This window comes from Notothenia coriiceps, unplaced genomic scaffold (genome assembly GCF_000735185.1).
Source record: "Notothenia coriiceps isolate Sejong01 unplaced genomic scaffold, NC01 NC01_scaffold00019759, whole genome shotgun sequence".
NCBI lineage: Eukaryota > Metazoa > Chordata > Actinopteri > Perciformes > Nototheniidae > Notothenia > Notothenia coriiceps.
In genome coordinates, this window is record NW_011352460.1 from 472840 (window position 1) to 496047 (window position 23208).

The following is a 23208-nucleotide window of genomic DNA, read 5'->3' on the forward strand; positions in this document are numbered from 1 at the left end:
TGTGTGATTTAGTGGTTGATGCTCTGCTCCCATAGGGGAACGTATGCGTTAACATATCAATTTGCAGAACTACGGTGTCTCAAACCACGACAAATTGGAAGAGAAACAGATCCTTTTTTTGAGGTTTGAAAGCGAATTGTGTCTGCGTTTGTGCCCTTAACTAAAAATGAATCTCTGTTTTCGCCCCCTGGCATTCTTTCTTCTTTCCGATATCCTCATCTCTGTTCTTTCTGTGTAGTGTGAGGAGATCTGGCAGCACGATAATGCTTCATCGCCGCTCAGCATAAAATGTGACGAGTCCTGTAATTCGAAGCATGTGCCGACACTCCTACTTTGCTGGGTGTACACTAGCAACAGAAGAAAAAAAAGAGGGTTTCCCCAAGCTCTGCTCCTCTGATCGTAATCCTTCTTCCCTCCCTCCCCCCCTCCCTCACACACTCGCTCATAGGCTGTGACACAACTGGAGAATTTATACTGAGATACATTCATGCTGCGATACATTCATGCTGCATTTGGCTGCCTTCTCTCTGTGTCTCCCACTGTGGTGGATTCCTCCAAGTGGGGGTTTTCTGTGCCCGAGCACTGGTGTATTTAGATGTGGGTTTTTTTATGCGTCAACCCCTTTGTGAAATATTTCCGTGACCGTGAAGCTGCAGTTGGATCTGCACTTCTTGGGTGGGGCCTGAATGTCTGAACATTTCTAGAAACTTACACAAAGGGAAGCCATTTTGTAACGTAATACACAGTCAGTCCTGCACATTGAGAATCAGAGAAGTAAACGGGACAGAGTAAAGTCATGTTGCCGAGTGTCACACCGTCACACTTAACATTAGATATAAAAGATCTGTGTACAAATGGAAAAGAACAGCTTTCTGCCCTTCTCTCTTTCTGCCTGCAGGTTTGGAGGGGCGCCCCCACATGGCACGGCCAAAGACTGTTGTGTTCCTCCGCCACTCCAGACGGTAAGTCCTCATCCTAGTTCATCCACCTTATTTCTGTCCACACCAGCAATATCAAGGATTTCCCCCAATCCAGCCTCTTTCTCCTCGCTCGAGATAAATGAGTTCTGTTATTAAAGGAATTCCGCATTGATCAGACAACGACCCGAGGCTCGTTTGGAATTAACAGCCAGAACTCATTCATATGGAATCTGTCACGGGGAAGCATCTGCTCATCTGTGTGAGAGGCGGGAGAGATGGAGAGCGTTAACCAGAGGGAGGAGGCAGCACTGCATAACATGCTGGTTTTTAAAAGTGTTCCTTGATAAATGTAGGATAGGACCTTCACACTTTAAGCAGTGTGCCTGAGGAGAAAGGGAACAGGTGCAGCTGTGACACTGTGGATAAGGTTTCAAATTGTCACCATAACAGAGGAGTGGGATGAAATAAAATGTCTGCATCTCTGCGTCTCTGAACATGGTCAAGAGGCCCTTGCCGGCTGATTCCCTTCTGAGCCCAAGCACAGATCTGCTGATTCACTGCAGTGGACACGCAGGAACACATTGTTGGGTGCAGCAGCAACAAGGCAGCTCAAATCACCTCTACCACACACACACACACACACACACACACACACACACACACACACACACACACACACACACACACACACACACACACTCACAGCCCTCTCCATTTATTCGTGGCTCTGTCATTTGGGGCTACTCAGCACGGTAATGGCTACAGCTGTGTGCCCTTATTATAACCATAGTTTGGTTACGCACCATAAGAGCTGGATTACAGAAAAATATAGTGCCACTAAGCAGAAACTCAAAAATAAAACACAAGTTCTTAGGGTCGTGCTACAGCACAGAAGGAACTGCACACTTAAAACTGAAACACATTCAGTTGAGTCCCAGGGACTCATTCATTTCATTCTTCTTATTTTGTTGCTGCTATGAAAAACCAAAACATTTCATGCATTGTGGGTCTTCCTGATGGTCAGTCCCAGCACATACGCATCATTTGGAGGTCTTCCTATGAGAGTAACAAATATCAATAGTTGGCATCAAGGAATCGACATAACAGCTCTATGAGGGAAAGGTTAGCAATATTATGCCGTATTGATTTGGCAAAAACAGCTGTCAGTGTATTTCTTTGTTTATTGTGTGGGAGCACTGATGTTTGAGATTTAGTCTGTTGAATCAGGATTTATGTAAGATTTACGAATAATTCTGAATAAGTTTGCAGATACTGTATGCATTTAACACAATCTCAGTAAGTGCTACTAACATAGATCCATTTGTTTATTTATGTCAACTTGAATAATTGCTGACTATTCTGATATTCAATTTATCGTTATTAAGTAATTTTCCAAGTCCAAATAATCTGATTCTAGCTTATAAATGTAAATATGTGCTGCTTTCTTTACTCCTATATGAGTAATATATATCGTGTGGCATTTAATGTGTGGCAATGTGTGAAAGATATGGTCATAGTACAGGAATTTAGGTTAACATAATTTATTTTACGTTGAATAAATGCATTGAACATTGTGTTATGTTTAGAAGCAGAGTTATCATTATAGCTCATCTGCACCTTCAGGTGTCATTTTAAATTGTCATGTTCTTGCGTGCCCCCCCCCTCAAAGAGGTGACAGTGGTGTATCAGAATGGGCTGCCGGTGATCTCAGTCAGTTTGCCGTCCCGGCGAGAGCGCTGTCAGTTCACCCTCAAGCCTCTCAGCGACAGTGTGGGAGTTTTCCTGCAACAGCTCCAAGCCGAGGACAGAGGCATCGACCGCGTAGCCATCTACTCCACGGGTACGCACACACACACAAGTACTGCACACACACACACTCCTGCTGCATCCATTTACCCCAGCAGGTTGTTCATATACAAACTTGAGATCTTACTCTTTAGTGTGTAATTGCCCTCCCTTTCCACTCATGATAATCGGACAGCCTGATTATCAAGAGACGTGGAGGGTGTTTGAAGTGGTTACCCATCAGCGCTCCTTCTTCTCACCGCCCCCCTCTTCACATTTGTCTCTCTCTGCAGATGGAGCGAGGGTCGCCTCCTCCACAGGAATAGACATCCTGCTGCTGGATGATTTCAAGCTTGTCATCAACGATACCACACACCTTGTGCGACCACCACGGAGAGGTGAGGACTGTCAAAGAGATTTAGGGGAGAGTTATTGTTTTATTGCCATCAGATGTGTTGTATTAAAGCCTGTTTATGTGAATGCATTTCCTTCAGAGCTACTACCCCACGAAGAGGGAGAGAGGCTGAATGACGTCAAGTTTCTGGTGCAGCAGCTCTACACCACCCTACGCATCGAGGAGCACCAACTCAGCAAGGAACGCGAGCTGATTGGACGACTTGAGGACCTCAACTCTGAACTCCGCCCCTTAGAGAAGGTCTGACTTCTTTATCCTCTTTACTAGACTCATGAATAATCACAAGGCATTTCACCAGCCAACCAAGTGTTTGATAAATAATTGAAGGTGACTCAGCAACTAAACAATTTGCTCAGTGAAAGCCAAAGGAGCTGCTCTGAATTTCCTCTCATCTGCATTAGTTCAAGATATCAGGCCGTTTTTCCAATCAGCCTTTAAGGATTACCACTCAAAGTCTGACTAGCTGAGCCAACCTGATTTTGGATAAGGGTCTCTGAAGGGTTTAATCATGGCTGCCTTGGGCCTCTATTCTTTTTACAGCTGAAAATCAATAATGCTTTCTTCCTCACTACATTCTCAATACATCTCCACTTCCTTTTGATCCAGCTGACTCTTTTGTTCTTCTTGTTGTTGACTTCTGCGCAGATGAGGGTGGATCTGAATAGGAAGGCAGAGCGGCGTACCACCTTGGTGATGTGGGGGGGCATGGCGTACATGGCCACCCAGTTTGGCGTACTGGCCCGACTCACCTGGTGGGAGTACTCCTGGGATATCATGGAGCCCGTCACCTACTTTATCACCTACGGCACGGCCATGTTCATGTACGCCTACTACGTGCTTACTCGCCAGGTGAGAAAAAAACAAGACAAACACACAAATATATACAGTATGCATAATTAATGATTGAAGTGAAGTTTGATTGCATCTTCTGCTGCTGTGAGGGTGAGGAATGTTATGATGACATCAATCTTAACAATCAATTATTGATTGTCTTGTTTGCTATGTGGGTGTTGTGAACTGGGGTTGTATGAGGTGTTTGTCCATAGGCGTAGTATTACTTATTGTGTTACTTTGTTGATTTAAAGGATTGGTTTGAACTCATCAAATTCACACAATTACTCAATCTTACTAATGGTTGCAGTAACCGCCATATTCTGCAAGGAGATAAATATTGTGATTGCACAAGTACTCTGGGCGCTTTGGATCTTTAGTTAGAAGGGCTTTGTACACCCTATAAACCCACTTTAAAAATCCAGACTATTCTATTTAAAGGGGCCCTACTTTACTAATCTTTAGGTTTCATGATTGTATTTTGTGTCTCTGCTTTGACATGTTTACATTCTTTAATGTTCGAAGTGATTTATTTCCCTTACTTTTCCCCTTAAGTCTGAAACCAGAGCCCAGTCTGCTCTGATTGGCTAGCTGGCTGACTCTGTTGTGATTGGTCAACAGTTGGCCAACCCCTTAGCCTATCGCGTACAATGTGTTGTAGTGCTTGCTAACTGAAGGGCGAGTGTTATGTAGTGATGCCACTATGTTGGGGAAGTAAATAAAGGATTCCAATTGAGGCGTTTCAGGCATTCATAAAAACCTATTTTACAACCTATAAAAACGCATAATAGGGCCCCCAATATAAGGTAATGCTTCCTCTTAACTTTTGCCAATGAAAAAAAAGCAATCTGAACTTATATAAATTGTATTTAATGACATTATGTATACTAAAGGTTTAGCTGATTCATCGTAAGGTTATCACCACATTAATCCTATTTATAACCTAGTGGGAACAGTGTTGTTTTTTTTTTTTTTACTCTATCCAAATAACGTGACACTATCGATTCCTTTAGAGAAATTGTCTTCTATGACATTCTGCAGAAACTCTTTGAGCAACCAGAGAACAAGCATTACGGTAATGGAATTCTCTCTTAGCTGCACCCTGCATTAATTAGTATTATGTTTAGCTATTTACAAGGCTGGTCTGGTGGCAGTGTTGCCCTTCACTAAGCATTCATTAATATCCGCTGTCTTCTAACTCCCAAGGACACAGAGTCCATTTTACGTTGCATTTCTCCGTGTTGGGATTTGACCCAAGTAACAGCAAGCAGAACATGGACGATATGATCTGATAATCGTGTTTCTCTTACAAACTTCTCTGTCTGTGCTTCTCCATAACCTGTAGGAGTATATTTACCCCGACGCTAGAGACAGACAGTATCTGCTGTTCTTCCACAAGGGGGTGAAAAGGACACGCTTTGACATCGAGAAGTACAACCAGCTGAAGGATGATATTGCTGAGGTACAGTTGCTAGATATCTTGTGATGTAAAATCACACTGGGGATTCTCACATTTTTACAGTTGAATACTGTAACTGCTGTACAAAGAAATGTTTTCATCCCCGTTCCCCACACTCTCATATTTCTTCTCTCCTCGGCTCCCCCCCCCCAGGTGGAGTTGGATCTGAAGCGTCTTCGGGACCCGCTCCAGCTCCAGCTCCCAGTCCAGCAGCTCACCTCCAGTAAAGATTGATGGGAAAAGTGACTCCCTCCTCTCTCAGCTCCTGCAACCTCCTTTTCCTCCTCCCTCTTCCGTCCAACACCCTCCTCCCTCCCAATTTACCCCAAACTCTCTCCTCCGACTCCTCCATCCCTCCCCCATCCCTCCCACACCCAATAACCCCATCCCTTTCTCGACTGTGAGAGTTAGTTTTTCCCCCCTTTTTTTTTTCCTTCTTTTTTCTTTTTTTTCTTTCCTGACTGAAAACTCCAGTTGGAATTGCAAGAGGATAACCGCTAAAAAAAAATCGAAGATAGGATGGCGAGAGTACCGGGAACTTGAAAAAACTCTCCCAGCCAAAGGAAGGGTGAGGATGATGAAAAGGACAACGATGATGAAGGAATAAAACTGGGCACTATGGATACGCCTCAAGTCTCCGGAGGGACAGCCTGCAGGGAACTTCAGGGGGCAAACAGGACTCATTATCACACCTCTAGACACAGAGGGGCGCTGATTGTGGAGTGTGTGTGTGTGTGTGGGGGACTTTCAGGGTACAATGGGACACCGACCCTGGCCGATTCGAGGGTCGACACACCCGCTTAATCCGGCTTCCTCTTGCAGTCAAACTGTCGACACACACACCTTCTCTTGGTTGGGGCAGGAGTCTCTATCCCACACGTTTACAAGGAAGTCCTGAATGTAGTCGCACCACCAGGGGACCTCCGTCTTCCTGTGGCTGAACTCTGCTGCCTCTCCCTCCCTGGGCCCCGCCTTCTCCAGGTGACGGACAGCTGTCCCTCCCAGTGTGACCTTTCCTTGCAGGATATAGGCATGACGACGCCTCGTTTCCTCTTCCTGTTGACGTCCTGTAGCGGCCCGGGTCTGCGCAAGTATGAGAGTACTACCGACAACAACATCACTGTGTGTTCTTTTACTCCGAAAAAAATATTTTGGCACTTTTTATTTTGAAAGCCATAGTATATTTGTTATGAAAAGAATATAAATATATATATGTATACAATCAAATAAACAGATGACCAGAGGCTAGTTTTTTTCAGTGGGGGGAGGAGCTCTCTTACAAACATAATTTCATCAGAAACTACTAACTTACATCCTCTGGAGATCTTCTGCCATGAAGGGTCCTCTGCTAACAGTCCAGCACACACACACACACACACACACACACACACACACACACACACACACACACACACACACACACACACACACACACACACACACACACACACAGAGCAGTATAAAGTATGTATTCACTACTAACTATTTCATATCTTGTCCTGACAAACACACAACGTATTTCACAGTAACTATGGCATGGCCACCAAAGGAGGGGAATCTATGTTGAAATCAGGGTGAAAATGACTGATCGGAATTGATTTTGAGCAACGCAGAATGTCGATGTGGATAATGCCATGCTTGACCTCAATAATCATCTCTCAAACACAAAAAATGCTGCGGAAATGCTTAATGAAGGGGTTAAAATGTGCAGTGACCATTGTCTCATAGAAACCCACAGGCATGTTTATATATCTGATGAACTGAGTGGCTTTAGAAACGAGTAAAGCCTCATTATACAGCAGGAGTAATCCGCCTGCAATCCTTTTCCCACAATATCATATATATAATTTCTCCTTTCCCAATCCAAAGTCTTGTTCTTGGAGGTGAAAAATGATCATTTCCAGATATTCAGTGACCTGGCCTTTAGCTTAGCAGCATGTGATGTGCTTTTCAACATAAGATTTGTATAGGATTCTCCTTCACAAAGCTTATAGACAAAGTAACAGAAGGCTGAATCTAAAAAAAAAAAAAGTGTCATGGCATTTATTCAGAGGCTTTTATTTTTGTTTTCTCCTCCCACTGTTGCTATAACGCCCCCCTGCTCCCTCGAAGGCAGGGTAGACTGCATGCTGTGGTATGCCCTCAGTAGAAATGTGTGAATGTGTAGGAGCATTATTGCAATTTTGTACTTAATTGGAAACTTTTCTTTGCCACATCTAGCTGAAGTCTCACCCTCCCCCCTGATTGAGGTGAATCAGAAGCCATATGTTACATTTTTTTCCATTTTGGGATGGTCACTGAATAAACCGTTGTTTGGCTTTACTTAGCTTTCTGTTCTGAAGACTTCACCCATAACTGCTGTAGATGGCCTCTGCAGAAAAGCAATGACTTGACATCCCCTGAACATGAACATCGTGCATGTGTGTCTCGTGTGGACAGTCGGCTGAATCCTACTGCAGAGATCCATGTTTAACTGCAGATTTTGTATTAAAATGCATGATTTTAGGTCAAATCAGAAGTTATTCATGCAGATCTCAAGGCAGGAGTTGGTCATATCTGTTAGTGTGTGTATGTGTGTTTTATCTCCAAGGAAATTGGTGCCTCTTGGATGACTAATCATTTAAAAGGTAGATAATAATTAAGTTATCTGTAGAAAAGCAATGATATGATCATTGAGAAAGTAATTATCTTATTTGGAATGCACCTTTATTCAAAGGAAGGGTTACATTTACATTTTTGAGAGTAGAAATCAACTTTATTGTGCGCCTTTGAATGCATGTGTTGGTTTGATACACGTCTTGACAAGTTGGTGCATTGTGGGCAAAGTTTAGATCATTCATGAATCCTTTGCCTCTAACCACTGACTGGTAGAAAATAAATTCCGCCCTCATCCCACTTCATGGCAGCCATCACACACACACACACACACACACACACACACACACACACACACACACACACACACACACACACACACACACACACACACACACACACACACACACACACACACACACACACACACACACACACACACACAGTGACGTTGGTGTTTCCTTGGAGATGTACTGTGGCAGGTGAGAGAGCCGCCACAACTCACCATCACCCCCTCTTTTTATCAATCCATCCACCGTTTATTGCCTTGTTTTTTTCTCATTTCTTTTTTAAAAAGCTAAATATATCAAATATAGGGAAACTTTATTATAAAGAGGGTGTTGCATGAATGTATGTTTACATGGGAAATTATGTGAAAATAAAAAAGACGATTTATCAACAAAAAAAATAAACTGCAGAGATAATTTAAGAACGTTGTTTGTAGAGATTCCTAGATATAAAGGGCAGTTGACAGGGCTGCAACTTTAGAAATGCCCTGCCAAATCTGACTTAAATCCCAGCCAACCAACTGCTCAAACCCCACTCCCATCCTCACCTTATTTACTCCCATAAACCCCTCCCTCAGAGTGCATTAATACTCCCCAAATGGAAGGATAAAACACCCTCCATCCTCGATGCACCTGTAAAGGAGGAGACCTCATGACCTCGGTTACTAACGTCCTGGATTTAAGTCCAAAGAAAGTGTCAGGCTTTTTGGGGATCACCTCCCATTCTCGTCCCTCTCTCCCGTCATTTTCATCCACCCTCAGCCTTTTTTCCTCCAAAGCGACATTATTATTCTATGTTTTCAAAGTGTGTTATGTTTTTAATATCTTGTTTGTCTGCACTTACAATAAGATGTTTTAAAATGCCTATAGAGTGACGCAGAATATGAGATTGAAATGAACTTGTACTCCATTCTGACCTCTAATTTTATTTCGTTTTTTCTTGTCTGTTTTTCTTCTGTTGACATGATGCTGTAATGTTGGCAAAAAAGAAAAATGTAAAATCCTGTATCATTTATGAAATATGTATAAAAGAGAAATGTAATTCAATTATCAATAAAATCCTTATCCAGTTTTTGGAGACGGTGGTCCAGTTGACGTTTTTGGTGTTCTCACTGGAAGTGATTAATGGTCATATTTCAGGAATTAACATGAAGCAGCTTCTCAAGGTCTTGACCACCATCTCTGGATCTCCTTGGCCTCCAGCTCTTCCTCTACAGGACATCCTAAGAGATAGACCTGAGAGAATACACTGTTTGTATACAATAGGTAAGTGACGCACAGTTACTAGAAAATAGAAACTTATAAAACGTTAGGAAAAAAATGGAAAGAGAAAGAAGATTTAAGATCCTTCTAAATGTAAGGTAAATATCATTTCAAATAATGCTTTTTTCATTACTAGTTTGTATGCACATGCACATGCTATAGCTACATGCTAATGTCCACATGCTTGTAAAATCTTTACCAATTTTGCCATCTTGCCATCCATTTTGACCGATCATGGTGCTTGATGAAAGTTTGGGGAATCACCAAGGTTTTCATATTTGTCCTAAGGGCAACTTGAACAACCACCAAATTAAATAGATGATAGATAGATACTTGTCTTTATTGATCCAAAAACGGGAAATTCTTGTGTTACAAGAGCAGCAGTGTGTTTAGGCATTACAATATTTAAAATAGATGATTTAAATATCAAAAACTAAACGGCACATTTTGAATGACTCTCCGTTAAATACTGGACATTTCTCTTAAAGGTTCCCTTATTGGTGGCACCAGAGGCAAGGTAAAGGTCAACAAAGTAACAGGCTTCATCCTTTGTGGACCATGATATGTGTTTACAAATGTACAAAATCCATTTCAGTGTTGTCCAAAATGACCGTTTGCATTGACATCCACATGCCTTGCCTCTAGTGGCTAAAAAAACGCTGATACTGCAACACATCACGACAAAAAACCTAAACATTGTCAGTATATTTAGAAAACCAACTTATTTAATCACATAAAAAGTACAGTGAGTTCCACTTTATTCCTTCTAACAGCCTCCTGGATTAATGTCCCCATTGATTTGATTACATATAAGACAAATGACTCTTAATGGAAAGGGCCAAGCTTTAGTCATTTTCTGGCCAGTACTAGTAGTCAAGTAATAAGCTAAATGAGAACATATTCAGTCTACTGGCACAGGGTGTCCTCAGACTACTCTGTTCTGAATCCTGAGTGTGCAAACCTTGCCGTCGCCTTCAAGTGAAAGATGCCTCAGCATGACACTAAACAGATTAATCAAATTGGTTTATTGCTCCTGGAGATTAGATCATTGCTCGTTCTTCCACGTCCTTTAAATCAGGATGGATGAGTCAGAAAATATATGAAGACATGTTTAAAAGTCACTATCTCACTTTTTCACAGCATGACAGCAAAAAATGGTTTGGTGTAGTTTAAGGTCATGTGTGCAAGGAGGGAGGGAGGAGAATGTGAGGACTGTATAGTGTCAAACAATGGGAGGATGGTCCTGTCACTGGATTTAAAGGTCAAGAGGTCAAGGTGGGACAGACTGACAAAATGACACATGCAGATAAGAGGTGCCTATAATAAGAGGATGAACCAATAAAGCTACACAGACATGCATACTCAAACTATCATGGTTTTATGGTTGCTTACCAGTCTGCTGCTGGAGGTTGTTGCCGTTGCAGGTGTAGGTAAGTGTAACATTTCTTATTTGCTCACAAAACAACAGTTTATCTTCTAATATAATATTATTATTTTTTTACCAAAATGAGTTTATTTTGGAAAATATGGTCTTTTCCTCAATGGATTAAATGATAAGACTTGCATACTCTCTTTATATATACATTCTTATTTTCAACAAAACCCTTAAAAAGACCAAAACCAACCAACAATGTGTTAGTACATCATCCAATACTTTAGAACTTCACGACACTCAACCCAAACCTATTTATTCCTACTGAAGTTGCAAGACTTTGAAAGTGCTAGTAGTCACAAATATACTTCAATGAAAATATAAAAAAATTAGGTAATATCCTATAACAGGTCAGCATTGCAGCTTTTAGCAAATGTTACTCAAACCAGGGTTACTATTTTTTTTCTACTTTCAGAAGTGGATTAACACATATTATTTGGTGCTCTTTGATTATTTACAGCAGGAGACTTGGGAATGTCGATTTTCTATTTAAGAATGAAGGTGTTGTCCAGTGTCCTGTGTAGCTCATGTATGTGTTTAAAAATTTTTTTTAACAATACTGGGGGAGAACACAGAGGAATAAAACATAACAGGCTTAGTCAATACATGGAATTAAAGTGTTACGGGTTAAAATGTTGTCCAATTCTTCCCATTATATTTGTAGACGGTGAGAACAATTATAGAATATCTCCAGCTTCATCCTTTAACAAATGATATTAGAACAATAAGGACACTGTCAGCTCTAAGTCTCCATCTGTGCGGAAAAGAAGGCGTAGGCTGACTAAGGTCAGGCTGGCCTCCATGTTCTCTTAATAGCCATAGTAAGTTATTCAAGCTCCATCTGGATGTAAGATTTACACTCCCATTAGCATACACCCGAGTCAGCTCTGTCCACTGCCCTTTGTGAGTTCCTCATGCTGGAACACAGTTGGTCAGTCGTAAGTCTCCAAAACTGGTCGTTTATGCTGTCAGTGAGCCCCGGCCTGTGGATGGATCCCTCTGCTTGCATTGGAGCAGCAAGTAGAGACACAACGCAATGTCCATTAGTCGATGGAGGGTCAAAATGATGTGTGGTGACATTATTTGTGGTTGAAAAATGTGTCTCACAAAAATATTTATGTATAGCTTCTAGGAACTAAACTGCAATTCGGTTAATGTGAAAGCACATATAAGAAAGGGTTACTGTAAACCTCTAGTCAACTTTTATGATGTCCAACATAAAGCACTTTTCAAACAAGGTACAGGAAAGCATAAACATGGATATTTTATGTAGCAATCCAACTACATTGGAAAGCCTAGAGTTTGGTTACAGTGGTGGTTAGTGCTCCAGTAAAGTGTTATGTGCTAGTTGTCAGCTGTCATATATTCTGGCTCCTGCCTGTCACTAAAGATACTCTACTGCCTCTCGCTGTTTCTTCATCCTGCAGATTCTCAGTGATTAACATGTTCTCTCTCTCTTGCCCACTTTAGCCTCACATCTTCTTGTTCTTTTCTGTTTGTTTTATGTCTTCATCTTAATTACTCTGTTGAGAGGGAATTAAGAGAGTAAGGGAGAGACTATTGATTGTTTTTGCTGCACTAGTTTACTCTGCTCATTCAGTTGTTGTTCGGATTCTGCAAAGCTGGCTTTAGTGAAAAAAGTCAGCACTGACAGGACTGGATAAAGAGTTATTTGTCGATACTTTGTTTACTTCCAGTTCAATTTGAATAGACCCTGTGTTACAGTTTATCTTGACGGTTCAAAGGTCTGCTTCATGGTTACAGGTTTGCTGCAGTATAGATTGGATGCAGTGCTGTGATTTGAACCTTTCTTAAAGGTCACTTCAACAAAATTACATCAGCAATAATAGAAAGGAGGACTTTAAACTAAGGTGTCTGACCAGATTACAACAGGGATGTTTGTGTTTGGGACATATTTAACCCTAGAATGCCATTTTTGTATTGCCTTTTTTTTAAATGTAACATTTACCACCAAAACTTTAATTTCATCCATTTTATCAACGTGTAACCAGAAATCCCTAAAACCTACAACAGTAATAGAAATATATCTGTATGGACGTACACGAATAAAGTAATACTAGTGACAGGTAGAGTTTAGAACTTAGCATTGCATTCACAAAACTTGTTTGGATTTTTATTTATTTTTTAGATTAGTATTACAGTATCAAAACTAAAAGTTGTTATTAGTCTACGCTAGAATGTAGCCTTTACTCAGGGGTAGACATTAAGGGTAAAATTCCACTTATCACTCACTGGCCCCACCATTGTAACCACTGGCCCAAGAGCATTCGTCCAAAAATAAAATCGACGAATAATGAAGAAAATTAAGACATTCTTTGCAATAGTAATGTATGCACAAACTACATATAAAGTCCCATGACATATGTCACCCTGTACCGGTTCCATAAGAAAAGGCTGAGGTTGGAGAGTCAGGGATCAAAATCACCCCAAAGAGTAGGCTACTGGACACCAAAGAAGGTGTTCTCAACAGAGCAAGAGATGCTTTTGAGAGACTACCTGATGGAGGCAGCTGATTTACTATGGTCTCAGCTCAAAGGAGGTAGGTCTACATAATTAAGGTAGAATAGGCTATCTATACAGATGGAAGTCACTTTTACACCTGCCACAACTGTGAATCAGATTAATTCCATCTGTGTTCTGTTTTAAGTTCTGGTCATTGTTCATTGTTTGTTGGAGGATGTGTGAAACCCCATTAAAATCTTGTTGCCTTAGAATTTGACAGCTTTCCCTCTTTTTTGTCATGTAGTGTGAAAAAAGGTAACCGTTATTAACATGTTACAACCTTCCCTGGCATGTGTTACAACTGTCCCTGTACACAGGGTTGTAACATGTGTCAACTACATTGTTTCAGTAGTTGACACATTGAGAATGTATAATATAGCAAAATGGCTATCCTAGTGTAAATGTTTTTTTACTTATTGGGGAAAACCCAAAAAGTGTTACAACTGTCCCTGGTCTCCCCTACGTTATGCTGAGCCAGCTAAATAGTGCGTCCGGGCCAGCGGGCCATTTATAATGTCGAGCCCTGCTTTACTGTACAGTATATTGCTGTTAATGGGTCATTTTAGCATTAACATTTAAGCAGCTAATTATTTAACCCATATACTGTACTAGTGGATTACTTAACCCATTTGAAGGCATCAAAATATATGTTTTATATGTATGGCCTTAAACTGAAAAACTGACTGAGCTTTGAAATTTGATAGACAATAAATATAGAGTAGCTTAAAATGGAAATACTCACGAGTAGTGACTCTTAATGTTTTCCAACCCTCGTCTCTGGCTCATCCTCATTCTCTTAAAACACACATTTACATCAAATCCATATTTGTTTCCCCCTCTGCTACAACTAAGTCTTGTTCATCTTTGCCACCTCAGCCCTGGACCCCTGCTCTGCCTACATCAGCCTGAATGAACCGTGGAGGAACACAGACTACCACGTCAACCAGTCCTCCAGCGGGCCCCTGTGTGACAGCCACGTGTCTGGAGAATGGTACCGCTTCACAGGCATGGCCGGGGACGCCATGCCCACCTTCTGCGTCTCTGAGAATCACTGCGGCACACACGCTCCCATCTGGCTCAACGGCAGCCACCCACAACCCCAGGAGGGCATCGTCACCCTGCCTGTGTGTGCCAGCTTCAACGACAACTGCTGCCAGTGGAATGCCAGTGTGGACGTGAAGGCCTGCAGCGGAGGGTACTTTGTATATCGCCTGCCCAGACCCTCTGTCTGCTTCCACGTTTACTGTGGCCGTGAGTGAGCATTATGTGTGATATGCAAACACTCATTTTCTTATCAAATAACCAGACTTACTTTCCGTTTTCTTGTCTATTGTTGTGTTAATAGATATTATTTTGTGTTGCACAGATTTCTATGACATCTGTGATGAGGTGGACTGTGTAGGTCCCACATGTCCCAAGTCTGACTGTCTCTGTACACCTGGATTTGTCCTGGGACCGGACAGACAGACATGCCTGGGTGAGACAGACGGAGAGGGGAGGAGGAGAGGAAGGGAGGGGGAAGATAAGATAAGTTAAGTTGTGTGAGAGACATGGAAGACAGATAGGCTGGAAATGGTTCCTGGATGACAATAACAAGAGAAAAAAACAACATTGTTTTGACATAAGCTGTTTTTATGCTATTTTTATTCAAACTTCCATATTTACTTGACTTAATGGGATAAGATAGAACCATCAGAGACATCAAAACACACCATGAATGATTAAAGTGGTGTAGCCTAATTCTTTAAGAATGAGATTGAGATTTTAACCACGTGGTCCTCCGACTCACCATGTTGAGAGGGATATCATTTCAATTCATTTAGAGTGAAAGTTCATCCTTGACATTAAAGGGTAGTTTTACAAAATCAAATATGACTAAAGGTCTACTGCTTTGATGTCATTGCGCCAGCAGTTCCTGTATAATGAAATGCAGTTTAACACCAATCCAGACTATGCCAACAGTAAGTCATATAGATAGAAAAATGTAGCTTTCAGTAAATCTTTTTTAACTGCATGTCTTCATCAGTGGAAGGAATTATGTCAGCTGAGCAAACTCCATTCAATTCACTACATTTTCTTGACATTTAAACCAGCAACACTTAACACAGTTTTATCCATAACCTTTGGATAACTCCTTTAACAGCTTATTCATTTGTATTCTCTTTTCAACCATCTATCCATGCTTTTAGCTCTTGATTTGGACATTTACCAGTTGCTTTTAGCTTATTTAACTTCTCTGCTCGCTGACGTTTAAAATCCATTTTCTGTTTTATTACATAAGCTACTTGACAATCTTTTCACGTGGGAAACACTCCTCTCGTGTAGCACGTCCCTGTCACTGCTGTCCCAGTCATTCTATCTAGTTTCCATATTAATAGAGTATTTACATATTTATTTACACAGATTTACATATTCTAAACGATGTGATGGGTCTGGATATGATCTTTTTGTATTTGCTGATTCGCTCTTCAATGTGGAGGTGTGTGTGTGTGTGTGTGTGTGTGTGTGTGTGTGTGTGTGTCTCTGTGTGTGTGTGTACACCTAATGATGGGTGTCAGGCATGCAGTGGGAACCTAGCGAGCATGAAAACTCCCATTATCTTATTATTCCCTCATCAACCAAATCTACCTTTCCCCGTCTCAGAAATGACTTCTCCATTTCTCCAACCTAGCTCACTCTTTTCTCCTAGTCCCTTGCTCTCCCACATTTTATTTCACCCATCATTATTTCCTTACCAGTCTCTCAGGCTTACAGTTTCATCTCACTTTTTAAACTCCTTTAAAGTTGGTTTATCATCTTTCTCCCAGGAACACTAAGTGAATTACCTCAAGGGGATAAACCCCACCCATCTGGTTCTCAGTCGATTCAAACAGGACTCATGTGATAATAATACCTGACCCAGCAGTGGTGTGTGTCCATTTTATAGATGTAAATGAGTGTGAGAAGGGCAACAGTGGCTGTGCAGAGGTGTGTGTGAACACCAAAGGCTCCAGACGCTGTGAGTGTGTGCCGGGCCGTGTGCTGGACAAGGACGGACACAGCTGCAGAGGTACATCCAGGTTTTGAAGTGTATATGACACACCAGTCACTAAAGTATGGAGAGATGGGAACAACACACTGTTATTCATCTTTTTTTCTTTCATGCAGAGATAGCCGGCTGTCATGTTAACAATGGAGGCTGCAGCCATGGCTGCTCCTCACTGATGGACTCCTATCAGTGCCATTGTCCCAGAGGGCTGGAGCTGGGGGAGGATAAACGCACATGTCAGGGTGTGTGTGTGTGTGTGTGTGTGTGTGTGTGTGTGTGTGTGTGTGTGTGTGTGTGTGTGTGTGTGTGTGTGTGTGTGTGTGTGTGTGTGTGTGTGTGTGTGTGTGTGTGTGTGTGTGTGTGTGTGTGTGTGTGTGTGTGTGTGTGTGTGTGTGTGTGTGTGTGTGTGTGTGTGTGTGTGTGTGTGTGTGTTCAAACGTGCATGCAGAGTTACATAACCAATCAGATAGCAAGACAAGCTGATATGCACACTTGTATTCAGGGGAGACACTGCAGGGGAATAGAGTTTTATTTTTAATAGATATGAACATGAAACCATGTGATTATATAATTTGGGACCATTTTGTATTACAGCAGGTTATCTGAAATCTTAAGTAACTTTTAGTGATTTTAGGAGAAGTCTACAGACCCGGATAGACACAGTTAGTAAGATAAATGTGTGTTGAGTGTTCTGAAAGAATGAATATTTGCCATACATGTATCACAGTAATCTGACCAATGTTCTAGAAAGTATAGGTTTGGAAAAAATGAATTTCCTCAGGCTTTAACCGAAATTCTAACATTTCAGTGCAGGGTTATATATCTGTCAGGAAAGGGTTCTTAACTATATAACCAGTGAATAATAATCCACAGACCTTTTTACTGAGAAATGAAACTATCCTGCCAATATTATGTTGTTTTATACCAATTTATTTCAGTGTCTTTTATGATAGCACAAGACAGGTAATTGTCATTTTAATATGGCTTTATCTGCAGATTTCTTTACGGATTAAACAATAACAGCTTATTATAAATATATATGTTTAAAAGTAGTGTAACATCTCTCAAAGGTGACACCCTCAGATCACATTTTGTTCAATTTAAGGTTGCAAACAATTATTATTTTCATTATCAATGTACAATCATTTCTCAATAATCTATCTCTATTAGTGTTTTCATGTACATGGCTGACAGAAATATTGTATTGATTATTTTAATCTCTTTGTTGTTGTATCCATGCGTTTTTGCCATTTCATTGGACCATAATAGTGTCATATATTTCTCTTTGTTTGTTTTGTTTCCTGCAGTGCCAGTCCAGTGTGATTCCGGCTCTATAGTTGTGTCAGTTCCTAAGGACCTGGTCGAAGGCCTGGAGCTCACCCTGTCCAACTCGTCTTGTCGAGGTGTCTCCAATGGCACCCACATAAACCTCAGCTTCAGCCTCAAGACCTGCGGCACGGTGGTGGAGGTCTGAGGCCTTGTGATGAAATGTTTTAGACTGAATGGGCTCAGGGTTTATTCTTATAACAATGTTAAAGTGCTTTGCCTTAAATGGGATTTGTGTGAGGTTGTCACAAACTGAAAAAGCTATTAAAACAATTGTAAACTGAACGTTGACCCCCAGGTGACAGATGACAAGATTGTGGGGACCAACCTGGTGACGGGCCTCCCGAGGAACAGCCCAGGCAGCAGCAGGGACTTGATCGTCCGCACCAGCAAGTTACTGCTCCCGGTCACCTGCGAGTTCCCCAGGGAATACCAAGTGTCGGACGGATACCAGGCCAGTCAGCGCAGCTCGGCCCTGGAGCTGGCAGGCCACAGCAAGGGAGTCTTCCCCTTCTCCCTGGAGCTCTTCAAGAGTGCAGAGTTCTCGGAGCCCTACCAAACCCCGCCCCAGCTTCGCCTGCACGACTCCCTGTTCTTCGGGGTGGAGCCGAGGGAGAGAGTGGAGGGCCTCTCTGCACTGGTGGAGAGCTGCTTCGCCACACCAGGGCCAAACGCTGACCAGGCCCTCAAGTATTACCTCATCAAAGACGGGTAAATATTGTGGACGTTGATGTTGTACACTTATTGCAGAGGTGTAGAGCTAGAACCATACACTGTATATATAAAAGCTAGAACTGCTGCTACTTTTTTTAAGAAAAGGTTTCTGCTTAGCTAATGCAATAATAAAGGATTAAAGCTAGACCAAACTCAACATACATTTACATTTTGCATGTATCGGGTATGTGTTCCAAGAAAAAATCATTAAAAAATACAAAACAGGTTTGTTTATATTAACTATAGGATTAAACCCACTGTGGCTGACCAGAAATAAAAGCATTATTGATGGAGAATCAACGCTATATCATCAGAAAATATTTACCAAGAGGTACAGCTATGAACAATTGTCATCAGACTAAAAGTAAGTATGTTGTTATGTAATGTGGGTGTACTGACCCTTTAAAAAGCTCAAGCACACAATGAAAACTGCAATATTCCCTCGGTTTTATATTGTCCTATTAATATGAGAAATGCATTTGGGCCTGCGACCTTTATGGCCCTTGTAATAAACGTAAACAGGACGAGCTGCTGTGTTTCCACAAAGCGCTAGCATCCGCTGCTCAACAGTTATAGGACAGGGAGAATCCCCCACACAAGGAAATGTCAAATGAAAACTGCCACTGGCCTCTTACTCTGATTGATGTGGAAAGCAACTAAATACTATTTTGAGTGGAAAATGGGAAAGCCAAAACAGCCTTATTATGCGGGGAACACCGAATCTCCACCGCTACTCTAGTCCATTAGGGCACGGCTATTTTGGTGATATAAAAAATACAACAGTGCTTCAATATTTTTCCCTCTCTTAATCAGGTGTATCTCTGATGAAACTGTGACACAGTACTCATCAAAGGACCAGCTCTCTAAGCACTACCAGGTCCCCGTCTTCAAGTTTGTTGGCAAGGACAACAAAGTGAGTAAAAAAAGAAGCATGCTGGGAGCCAGCTGGCATGTAGGTGTGGTATTATGCCTGTGTAGCACTATACTGTAAGGACTGTTTTCACTGACTGATTGTTCTTCTCTAAGCGTATTCAGAACTAGCTTGTCTCCTGTGTTTGCAGCAAGTGTTCCTCCACTGCCAGGTGTTGGTATGCGGGGCGGGGGACTCCCACTGCTCTCAGCGTTGCCGGGGGCGCGTCCGCCGCCAGGCTCGTACCAAACCTCAGGAGAAACACACACTGAGTGGAGGCCCCATCTTCATCCTGCCTGATCCGTGATGCTAACATGTCACCATCAACACGCACAGTCAGAAACAACACCATGCAGAGTCATATTCACTTTAAAGCAGATGAACTGACCATTTCAGTTTATTTATTTAAATACACATATACATCATATATGCAGATGTACAGTATATACACTCTAGTTTATCCCTAGTTCCAGTGGCAGTTACATTGCTTTAGATTCTGTGTATTACAATAAAACCGAGTTTGTGGTGTGTCACTGCCACTTTGCCACAAGTGAATGACATTTCTATTAGAACTCATTCTAATAGAAATGTAGAAAAGGGGCCACATTTGATTTGTAACAACTGTAGCATGAATTATGTTTTTCTAGGTCACACTTTGAGGCATTTCTCAAGCTTGATTACAGTTTAAGGAATTTGTAGATTTATAGAAGTTGTTTATATTTCACACCATCACTGACTTAAAACAATACATGAACTCCGATAGATGTATTCTGACTCATTTGCATGCCAGTGCTGTGGGAAAGAGATATCAGTGTGCCGAGCCTGAAAATGATGCATACGCTTCATCACTGACAATTAATCCAGAGTTAATCACGTCATTTGAACTGCAATTAGTCATGTATTCATTAATAAAAACAGACAAAACACTAGCAAATAACTTAAATAAAAAAAAACACCAGCCGTAATAGGCATTACATTCATTTGACACTGACTTAATCTCTAAGCAGACTACCTTGATAAATAGCATCACGCAACATAGCGTCATAGTTGATAAATTGTGTCTCTCCATCTAGAGGAAATTAATCCAACTACAATATCCTTCCCATCAGGCACTTTGTTTGGAGTCATCATAGTAATTTATGGTAATGGAGTCATAGAGGCCTAAAAATGGCCTAATTTGAAATGGAGTATGGAGAGTAATATGCATACGCAGTTAATTACGATTTGGAAAGTCATATCCAGACACCTAATATATGTCAGTACTGCTTATGAATAAAACCTGTAAAAAAACTGTTAATTTGCATTCTCCATTTGTCTGTTTTTCCTTTTTTGAAGTCCCAAGCTGTGGACATTGAGAGGGTTCTTGTGAAGTATCTTTTCTTTGAAGCTTATAAATACACCGTATAATATGTGACTCAGTTATTCATCCATGAAAACATCCAGGGGTTTTGTCCACAGTGTTCTGTGTCACAGTTCATCCCTCTCCTCTCCCTCGCAGACACACGCCGCCCTCTGGCTGCTCATGTAAGGCCTGCATCCCAGAGTCCCCACCGTGCTGTGCAGGGCGTCTGCCATCGATTCACAGGCTAGAGGGGAAAAGAAAGAGAAATAGACAAAAGGAGGAGGAATGGGTTTAATTTCCTTTTTGATATCTCACAGTTTACATGAGAGGTTCCCTGGTGGTCATATTAATTTGTGTAAATATCTGCAGTTATCTCACCTTTCACCTTGGACACAAAGCCCAGACTCTTCCTTAGGTCGGAGCAGATGCCATGCACACACAGGCGAAACTCGGAATCACAGTCTTTCTTGCTTACGCCGCAAGTGTCGTAGCACATGTCCAGCATGTCACAGCAGTTTGTCATAGCAGGGATCCCCATGTCAAGCTTTAAAAAGGGAACACTTTATTATGTCAGTGCAGTTTACTAATACAGAGGCTAGCATCTACAGCAGTGGTTCCCGACCTAGGGGGCGCCAAAGATCACAGGGGGGGGCCAGGCCTCAGATGATTTAATGCCAAATATCATATTTAGACTTTTTTTTTTTTTTTTTGTATATAATTGTAACGCAATACATGATTGTCACTAAAAGGACATTACAATAAAATATAAAAAATAATTGATTAATTCATTTTAATAAAAATTCAAGTTAGTAGCTATTAAAGGCATAAAAAGACAGCAATGTATAATTCTTTCTTTAATAGAAATGTTTCTTCTGCCCGTAAAGTGTCCAGGCTTGTCTGGATAAGCGCATTTTTTAAACATAGTCATTGTCCATGCCGGTTTCAGTTGGATTATTTGTCACAGTTGCTCCGATCAGATTGGTCTCCTCCATTTTGTAGATTATTTACAACTTTTGAATCCACATAAACACATCGGCAAAATCCGGCTTACTTTGAGCATGTGTTTTAAACAGTTTAATCCCTTTGTGAATTTGCCGATGTGTTTATGTGGATTCAAAAGTTGTAAATAATCTACAAAATNAAAATCATTACTACTGAGTGCTATGGGAATAGAAGGCTCAGTCGAGCTGTGGCTCTCTGTCAGCCTGGCTACAGTGCTGAAAAGAAATCTTGCATTATTCTTATTCTCATCTATTAATGAGTGTCAGACTGTGTGACCTTTATCAAAACAACGTGAAGATGGTTTGAAGTTTGCGAGATCCTTGATAAAGGTCACAGGCTGAAAGGCCAGCGTGAGATGTGCCCAAATGATCCTTCCTCATCCTTTAATTCCTCTCAAGCATCTCCCACTGCTCGAGAGAAACACATTGTCAACAAAGTACGGCAGCAATATAACATCACCATACAAAGCCAGTTGATAGCTGATGGGAAAGATATGACAATTATCTGAACAAAGCAATACAAATGACTCCCAAAGTTTCATACAACTTTAAATCATATTAAATAACTAAAGTACATGAAAAAGGGCACTGAGGTAGAGAGATTGAACTCTCAAAAGAAGCTACATTTCAGAGGACCAGCATGTGTCTTGGTAAAGAGGACAATTCTCATATTTTGGAAAGTGAAAACTGGCCTCGGGAATACCTGGACTTGGTCTAAATGGCACAATCAGCTACAAGGCTTTTTTCTTAGTCTTAATTCGACTTTTATTAGGTAATTATTTAACATTACACACTTTATCTAAGCAATGCAAATGACCTTGAGTCAATCAAATCAAAGTGGGAGGTGGGGGGGGGGGGGGGAAGATATTTGCAACCAGGAGATGGTGCTGCTTCCTCTTCATCAGGAGTCACATACCTTCACTGTTGTTATGAAACAGCTGACTTCATTCCCTGTATTTTATATACCAAAAATAAAAAAACATTACTCCAATGCTGTTATTTCTCTTCCCCCCCTCCCAGCTACATTTACTTCACTTTAATGATGTGTGGTTTGAAATGATATAATGTGTGACTGTTCTTTGTTGTGTATGTGGTTGTACTTTTGTATATGTTTGTATATATTTGTGAAATAAAAATGAAAAAATGTGCCGAGAGTTAAAAAGGAAACCAAAGCACTTCCATGTTCCATGTGTGTTTTAAGTCTTTAAAACCCAAATATAGCAATGAGATTATTACACTATTACTTTGATGTGTTTGAGAGCCACAGAGAATGAGAGGATTACAGTAATTATAGAAGCTTTTTTTCTATTGTATTGATATGAGGGGACCTTTGCCCCCAGCATGAGCGATTGCCTTGCTGTCTGCCACTGTCTGATC

At 41.2% G+C, this 23208-nt stretch overlaps 3 protein-coding genes across 3 annotated transcripts in view; 2 read left to right on the forward strand and 1 right to left on the reverse strand.

Moving 5' to 3' along the window:
* The window catches only part of mcu (mitochondrial calcium uniporter), a 40240-nt gene extending 30870 nt beyond the window's left edge, over nucleotides 1-9370 (forward strand). The window contains exons 3-9 of the mRNA XM_010779008.1: nucleotides 899-962; nucleotides 2590-2760; nucleotides 2999-3103; nucleotides 3200-3360; nucleotides 3766-3969; nucleotides 5297-5413; nucleotides 5564-9370. Coding sequence (XP_010777310.1) covers nucleotides 899-962; nucleotides 2590-2760; nucleotides 2999-3103; nucleotides 3200-3360; nucleotides 3766-3969; nucleotides 5297-5413; nucleotides 5564-5644 — 903 coding nt within the window. The 3' untranslated portion in view covers nucleotides 5645-9370. The remainder of the gene's footprint in view (nucleotides 1-898; nucleotides 963-2589; nucleotides 2761-2998; nucleotides 3104-3199; nucleotides 3361-3765; nucleotides 3970-5296; nucleotides 5414-5563) is intronic.
* Nucleotides 9371-10916: 1546 nt separating this feature from the next.
* On the forward strand, nucleotides 10917-19824 carry oit3 (oncoprotein induced transcript 3). The gene is made up of 9 exons (XM_010779009.1): nucleotides 10917-10985; nucleotides 14387-14761; nucleotides 14877-14987; nucleotides 16437-16559; nucleotides 16658-16780; nucleotides 17846-18006; nucleotides 18163-18575; nucleotides 19392-19491; nucleotides 19640-19824. The coding sequence occupies exons 1-9, from the start codon at nucleotides 10928-10930 to the stop codon at nucleotides 19793-19795; spliced, it is 1620 nt and encodes a 539-aa protein (XP_010777311.1). The 5' UTR covers nucleotides 10917-10927; the 3' UTR covers nucleotides 19796-19824.
* A 1111-nt stretch (nucleotides 19825-20935) lies between these two features.
* LOC104952221 (group XIIB secretory phospholipase A2-like protein) lies at nucleotides 20936-21368 on the reverse strand. The gene is made up of 2 exons (XM_010779010.1): nucleotides 21209-21368; nucleotides 20936-21074 (listed from the first exon to the last, which is right to left on the reverse strand). Exons 1-2 carry the CDS (start codon nucleotides 21366-21368, stop codon nucleotides 20956-20958), a joined length of 279 nt encoding a protein of 92 aa, XP_010777312.1. The 3' UTR covers nucleotides 20936-20955.
* Between the last annotated feature and the right edge of the window lie 1840 nt (nucleotides 21369-23208).